This window comes from Hevea brasiliensis, chromosome 17 (genome assembly GCF_030052815.1).
Source record: "Hevea brasiliensis isolate MT/VB/25A 57/8 chromosome 17, ASM3005281v1, whole genome shotgun sequence".
NCBI lineage: Eukaryota > Viridiplantae > Streptophyta > Magnoliopsida > Malpighiales > Euphorbiaceae > Hevea > Hevea brasiliensis.
In genome coordinates this window covers 55,075,868-55,083,784 of record NC_079509.1, presented here as the reverse complement: position 1 = coordinate 55,083,784, position 7,917 = coordinate 55,075,868, and the positions used below count along the sequence as shown (strand labels likewise).

Below are 7,917 nucleotides of genomic sequence, written 5' to 3'. Positions count from 1 at the left end.
TAAAACAAATCAAATCAATTTAATCTTTTATCACTTAATTTTTAAATATAATAATTTAATTAATTTAATTTTTATTAGGTTAAATTTTAACGAGCCTTACTTTTTATGGTGGATTTTATCAGTGCACAGATAATATGGTGGCTAATGAGTAAACGACAAATCATGCACTTACCTCCAGCCCACCACCGCCTCCTCTTCTTTTGTCCTTTCCTAAGTTTTCTCAGTTCCACTTGAAATAGCATTATAAGACATCATCTAGTGCGGCCAATATTACAATATATCCATATAAAAAACATTGACAACTCTCCACATCACTCAAAAAACAGCTATAAATGTTGCGGCAAGCTGTGATTGGTCATTTCTCAAAGGTAAAATAGAAAACGGTAACAGGATATGGAACCACCTAGTTAGGAACGAGAAAAATTGGAAAAATAAATAAATAATGGCAATATTCGCTAGAACACGCCCCAAAAGAAAAATAAAATAATTATTAAAATAAAAAAAATGATTTTTTCTTTAAAAAAAAAGAAAAGGAGAAAGAGAGAAGGAGAGCAGAATCGCTTGTCCGTCTCTATCATTTCTTGTCTCTCTGTTTGCGCTCTCTCTTTCATCCTTTGCTTCTCTTCAACAAAGAAGTGAAGAGGAGAAAGGAAACGAATAGAGGAGAACGGAAAGGAAAGGAAATCCTTCCAAGCAGCACCAGACACGCTTATTTTGTTCTGCCAATTTTATCTTATATCTGGTTTTTTGTGCTTGGACGGATTTGATCTCCAATTCTATTTCTTTTTTGGCTTTGATTTATTGAGAAGGCGAGGAAAGAGAAGATGATGGTAGCTAACAGTTTCGATCTGTGGCAAAAAGATGCCTTCTTTTCTGCAGCTGAAGAGGTTCAGGAATCTGCTGATGTGTATGTTTCATTTCTTCTTCAATTCATATGTATTTGGTTTTTTCATTTCTCGTCGTTTAATGGTTGATGTTTTGCAATATATGATTTGAAGTTTGGTGGACAAATTTGGATATGGGTTTTGTTTAATTCCTTATTTCATGGGGTGTGGTGATGTGGGTATCAGGTATGGTACCGCGGATTGTTTTGCAATGAATTTTTTGTTATTTGAACTTTTATTGTGTATTGGCTTCTGGGTTTGCTGGGAAATGTGTTTTTTACTTTGTTGCCAAGACTTTTGTCATTAGGGTTTGGGTTGATTTTTGGTCAGATATTAAATTGAATTACTGGGTAAATTTTGGATGAACATGTTGTGTGTTTGTTTTCTTAAGTCATTCATTTCAGAGGTTCCTGAGAAAACAAGTTGCAGATGTGTGCCTTGGTGGCTTGTAATAAAATAGAATGGATAATATGTGGTGTTGGATATGTTTAAAAAAATCAAAGCATCCTATTTATTTCACTAGGTTCAAAGAACCTGCTTTCTTTATCTTCAAGGGTCTGCTATTCAATTTCATTTATTTTTCATAAGATGAAGCTGCTTTTTTGTGTTCAGGTGTTTTGATGCAATTTCCTTATTAATGTGTTGCTTTATAGCAAATCAATCACAAACACCATTAGAACCTTTTAGGATTTTAGACTTTTTATTTACTTAATTCTTAAGTCAATCTTCTATTCATCTATTTTTTCAGAATGCAATCAGCATATAGGATGTGGATAAGAGAGAAGAAAGAGGGATCACTGGAGTATCTAGATGAACTGTCCAGAGACCTCCAAACTGCATTAGGTACTGCAAAGTGGCAGGTACGTCTCTGTTTTTTATTTTTATTTTAGTAGATGTTAGTTTCAGCCCTTTTTTTTTATTGATCTTCATTTTATGTCTGGTTTCTAAGAAAAATATGAGAAATTACTTATTCCACGCTCATCTGGCAAAGAAAACTTGTATTATCTCATCTGCCTTTAGTCTTTTGCTTGTGGAAAGGATATATGTGCTCCCTCCCTTCTTCTCCCACTTTTCATTTATCTACAAGCTCTTTTTCCCTTTTTTTTTTTCTGCAAGAACTCTACCAACGGGAGATAAAGAATCCCTTTTGGTACTGCCTTCAATATTTCTGGTTGACCTATTGGCTTTTGCATTTTTTCCCCCTCTGCATCACTGAAGATGAACTGTGGTTGTGAAACAGTTGGAGGAGTTTGAGAGAGCTGTCAGGTTGAGCCATGGACATCGCAGTGATGATATTGCAGCATCTAGGCATAAACAATTTGTTGCTGCTATTCAAAGTCAAATATCAGATGTTGAAGCAGCATTAAGGGAAGCTTTCACTGAGGAAGGAAAGCAACCTCTTCAATGGGTGACTCTGAATAAAGAAGAATGTGATGATTTGGCCTTATTTCTATCAGGAACTCCCCAAACTCCACAAATTGTAAAAGATAATTGCACTGCACATAGACTTTTGGAATGTCCTTTCATGGATATTCATCATACGAGAAAAGATGCAGATCATAATCTTAAGGCTACCTGTAGTACAGGTACTTACAATGAAAAGGATTTTAATGATGTGGTTACTAGTAACAAGCACGATGAATTTATTATAGATATAGAGGGAAGAGAAACTTCTAGAATGAAAGATGATATAATCTGTCAATCTGATAAAACAAATGGGGCAAGAAAAACATGGAGTTCACCAAATTTTGGTGCTTTGAAGATCGTAATTGCTGATGAAAGTGAACATCGAAATGGATCAATTCCAAGAATTGAGATCACACCTAAAGAAAAAGGGTCCAAACATCTCTTCTGGAAGCCAAGATCTGGAGAATATTCTCGAGGAAAGGGATCATGTAATATGTTCAATCAGGTAAGAAATTTTGCATCTAGGAAATGCAATATTGATGATTTATATTCTGAAAATGCAATGTGTTATCCATTTTATAGAAGATAAATTAATAGCATGGTTTGTTTTGCTATGGTCAATCAAAATGGGTAATTTGAGTAAAATCTTTGAGATGTATAGTTGTGATGTTTTGTGCATGATTATTTTTGGGTCCATTCCCAGGGTGCTTATAAAATTTCTATCTTTTGCAGCTTTTTGGTCAGGTTGGTGGGTTCCAAAGGCAAGCACCATCTAACCTACAGTTCAGTTGTTCTGTTCAACTTACATTAGCTTTGATGCTAAGTATTTTTTTGATTGGTAAGTTATTTATTCATTTTAACACGTGTTCTTTTGTTCAAGAAATGTATAGCAATCACTGCTGTGTTGCCTCTTCTTGTCTTCCTAGTATAATCTAGTAAGAGATAAGGCCATTTGTTGCAGTTGGACTTCAAACGGTATTTATGTCTGCGAATTGAATTGATCTAATATTAAGGACAATTAATTATGTTGTTCAGAATATAAGTAAATAAAAGAACAAGGTATTTTCAACAACATATGTTGACTAATGATAGTGTGATGTCAAATAGAACTAAGCAGTCATTCCGTGCCATGCTGTTGTGTGGATTTATCATTCAGAATATGTAACTTCATTGACTTTTAGTTGTAAACTGTTTTCAGAAATTTTCCTTATTAACTCTTTTCAAACTATCATTTGGGCTATGGCTAAATTGTTTGAAAATTTACAGCCACCAGAATGGTGTAGGATGTATTAAATTGCTGTTACGCCACTCACAGTATGCCTTTGTTATAAACTGTAAAATTACTAAAATTTTTTAGGATAATCTGTTATGACTATGGAGTAGAGTAGTTAGTTAATTAGTCCAGCAGTAGAATAAGAAGATTCTATAGTAGTTAGTCAATTGTAATTACTCTCCTTAGTCAGTTGTAACTGTAGGAAGCAGTTATAGGATCCAAAGAAGCATAAGTAGGGACTTACCTGTAAAGAGGAAATTATGCAAGATCATTAATAATCAAAGATATTTCTTTTTCTCTTCTTGCTCTTCTTCTTTCTCTTCTCTCTATTTCTTCTCTTTCTAACTCTCCTCTCTAATTCTCTCTAAATTTTCTCCCAATTCTGTTTCTTTTCTCAGCCAAGTCTCTTTTTATTTCTTTCTAATGTCTAATTCTTTGTTTCTAAAAGCTGTTCAGATCTGACACATAACATAATCATAAGTATATTTCTGGTTACAAGATAGTGCTTGGGTAACTTCTCTAACATCTCTAGAAATCAAAGTGTCGATTTTTTCGAAGAAATGTTTCAATTAGCATCTTCAATCCAAAATTTACTTGCACATGGCATGCATACTAATCCTGTAGATATTAGAGCTTTGCTTCTTCATTTTGTTTCCACCGCACATTACCAATCTTTTTGTTTCATCTTGGCAACTCCGGCTTTCTTCCGTCAACAGATGAGTATGAACTTTATGCATAGCTTCATATATATATATATAGGCAACATTTGCACTTGTTGTTTTCGATTTCACTTTCTGAGTGCTTGGCTAGGGTTGCTTGTGGCTTTCGAGGCCTATGTCATTCTTTGGGGAGTCATCTCAGTGGGCAATTTATTACTGCTTATTCCATTTTACATTTCTTTGAGATGACTAAAAGTAATGTTTTAGATGTATTTTAACTGCTGATTTGAATCCTGAGTGATAGTGTTTTTGTGTTCCCTAAATGTGCATGCACATCAGTTTGGGTGTAGAAATATTTTTTGGTGTAAATAAGCATGTTAAATGACCTGATATGTTTGCAAATTTTGAGTGGAAAACATTACAAATTTTGGATAGGCAGCCATGCAAGCTTTCTGAATGAGCAGGGCTGAGAAAATCCATTCAGTTGACTTTAAGTTTTGGATCATATTACTACTGTTCCTCTTTTGGAACTCAAATCTATCTGTTTAGCACAGAGCATCCTTTTCTATTATCATCACTTTTAGCTTTAACCACATTCAGTTTTTTTGAACCATGGTGGAAATAGGCCTGGAGAAGGCTACAGTAAATTGAAAAGGCCTTAAACTTGTTTATGTTGTTCTGTTACCCAATCATTGATTTTTATTTTATTTTATTTTATTTATTTATTTTGCAGTGCCTTTCCTGCTTTATTCAGCTTGAGAGGAAGTGGTAACTTATTGCTCCTGATTAAGGTGAGAGTTTCATTTCCTTTTACTCTAAAACCTTTTCTTTTCCATTATAGTAACCATACAAACTCAAATTTGATGAATGAAACATAAAGCGAGGCAATAGAGCCTTTGCTTCTTTGCAAATGGTAGGATTTGATCCTACATTTCTAGCTTTATGGTGATTAAAATTTATTACTAGACGAAGACACAGCAGTGATCAAGTATTGACTTACAGTTTATATGTTAAATCCAAAACGAAGTTTTTATGAATATTTTTACTTTTCTTGTGTGGCTTCTAATGCTTTCATCACATCACAATGATTACAGATTCAGCCTAAAACTTGAAATTGAAAATGTTTTGCCAGAAAATAAGTGAATCCTTGCCCACCCTTCTTTTCCACATCAACTTGATTCCAGATTTCAGCCTGAAACTTGAAGAGATTTTTTTTTTCCCTCCTATCTTTATGGCACTATTGGCACTGAATTTCATGTTATAATAGATTCCCATGAAGTTGATTTCTTTATTTCTTCTCACTTGTTTGTTTTGGTTGATAAAGATTTGAATTACATTCCACATTCAACAATCAAAGAAGTTTGTTAAATTTCCATTTCAGCATGTTAATGTGGATATGAAGGGTGAGAATCATACTTAAGGTCTGTTTAGCATTGCCATTAGAGTTGCTGTTGAAAATAGCATTTTCTTAAATATATTAGTTAAAGAATTTATAAATTGATTAAACATTAAATTTGATATGTTTTGGCCATAAGAACACAAACAACAGAACAATTTTTTTTTTGAAATTGCTTTTCTCAACAGCATTATTATGGAAAACTTTTTTTGAAAAACACTTTTTTGACTTTGAAACTCAATGCCAAATGGGGCCTTAATGGTAATGGTGTTTTATATGCAGGTGCTGAAGATATTTCTGGATAAGGGAAAGCGTGTGTAAAGGAGGATGCAAACGATTACGAACATCTTCCAGTCTACTCTTACCGTTAGGGATAAGGCTAGCCTAGCTCTGTGAACCACAGTAGTGAAACTAGCAACAGGAATATGGGGTATTGTATTCCCTACTCCCTAACCACACAAAGTGTACATGTATTCATGTAGTCTCAAAACGTATTTGGTAGTGTACAAAAATCCCATTTGAGTTGAACTTCAAATTTAAGATCAAAAGTTTGAGGGCTAAATTGTAATAATGGAGCTTTTGTTTGCTTGCACTAAATAATCATTTGTGTTCATTAATCAATATTAAAAATTACCAGTATGAATGCTTGGGAAATAAATAGCATTAGATTGTAGTCAATGACCTACTTTTGTCTGGGTATTTAACAAAATGCTCAGTGTGGTCTGGCAAACTTCATTGGCACGGCCTGGTATTTTTAATTTTTAACACTTTACTCCTATTTCGTTATTGTGAGTTATTATACCCTTTGTGAATAAAATTCCTAAAATTCAAAGTTTGTATGGTTGGAAATGAATTTATAAGCCCATTGCTATCCTTTATTCTTCAGTCCTCACTTAATTTTTGAAAATCAATGTTCTTTTGTACTCGCTTGCTCCTTTCACTCATTTAAGAGTTTGAAGATAGTTTCAACTTTCATGAAGACACTCCCTTTAGAAGGAATGGAACGTAAGATTCATCCATTAACCTAGCAAAGATAAACTGAGAAATTTTAACCACAAATAAGTTTGTAAGGATAATATTTTTTTATTGAAGTTGCCAAAAGTCCTTATAAAACACAAGGAAATTAAAGGCAATAGATATGCATATAGAAATCAAGATTAATCCAAACCAGCATAACTATTAAATATAAACATGAACTTTTATGGATCTCCACTTAGAAATAGCCTATCTTGATGATACATTATCTTGAATTTCAACAATATTGCCAGTGAAACTGTAATTTGATAAACATAATTATTTAAAAAAAAATGTTTTTAGCTTTTAGAACAAAATATTCAGTCTATTTGAATATTTAATTTCTAATGCAAAACTTTACATTTCACTAATTATCTTTGCCTAAATTACTAAAATCCTCATTTTAATAGCTTTGAGGTTTTTCTAATGGGATAAATGGCATTGTGTTTTTGCTTCTTGTATTGCTAAAAGTATGCATTTTTACTATAGATTATTGTTTTAGTTTAGTAATCTTCTTTTTAATATGAAATTCTTTTTGTTATTTATTTTAAAGGGAATTTTGTTAATTTTTTCCCTTTTATTCTCGATTTGTTTCATGAAAAACAGTGCTTTGAAAAAATATTTTTTTCATATTTTCTATTTTTTGGGAGAAAAAAATAAAAACACTAAAAAAATTCACTTTTTAAGAAAATATTCTTCAAGTTTAGAAAAATGACTTCTTATTTCAAGACCAGAAAGTCAAATAAGAAGTCATTTTTAGTCAATATTTACTTGATTATTATTGCTTTTTTTTAGAAAGGCTGGAGGCCCACTTAGACTTTTGAATCACAAACTAATATCCAATTAGGAAATTTAATTGTTAAATACAATCGGTTGCTATTAGCTAGTAGCTGTTACTATTAGCTGATAGCTAATAACAACTTATTTATATTAAGTATTTGATAAAATTATATTTAATTATTGTTATATGTAAAATCACTAATAAAGGTATATATCATACAATTTATTTTATTATTAAAATAAATATAAAATTATAAATTTATTATATTATACTATTTATTTTTTTAATATTAAATTAAATATATAATTATTAAATTAATATATTATATCATTTATTATGTTATTAAAATAAATATATAAATATTAATATATTATATTATATCATTTATTTTATTATTGAAATAATAAAATATTTAAATTCTTTAAAAAAATAATTAAATAACTTTAAAAATATAAATAAAATAATTATTATGATTGGCGAAGAAAAAACTTATAATTAATTTT

At 31.4% G+C, this 7,917-nt stretch overlaps 1 protein-coding gene across 2 annotated transcripts; it reads left to right on the top strand.

The window, feature by feature from the left end:
• The first annotated feature begins 494 nt into the window (after positions 1–494).
• On the top strand, positions 495–6,258 carry LOC110652228 (uncharacterized). 2 transcript variants are annotated; one of them, XM_058139182.1, is made up of 7 exons: positions 515–907; positions 1,633–1,744; positions 2,125–2,470; positions 2,537–2,796; positions 3,024–3,129; positions 4,957–5,014; positions 5,902–6,258. In XM_058139182.1, the coding sequence occupies exons 1-6, from the start codon at positions 825–827 to the stop codon at positions 4,980–4,982; spliced, it is 933 nt and encodes a 310-aa protein (XP_057995165.1). In that variant the 5' UTR covers positions 515–824; the 3' UTR covers positions 4,983–5,014; positions 5,902–6,258. The 2 variants fall into 2 exon arrangements, with proteins under 2 accessions (XP_057995164.1, XP_057995165.1); XM_058139181.1 differs by having other exon boundaries at positions 495–907; positions 2,125–2,796.
• The last annotated feature ends 1,659 nt before the right edge of the window (positions 6,259–7,917 follow it).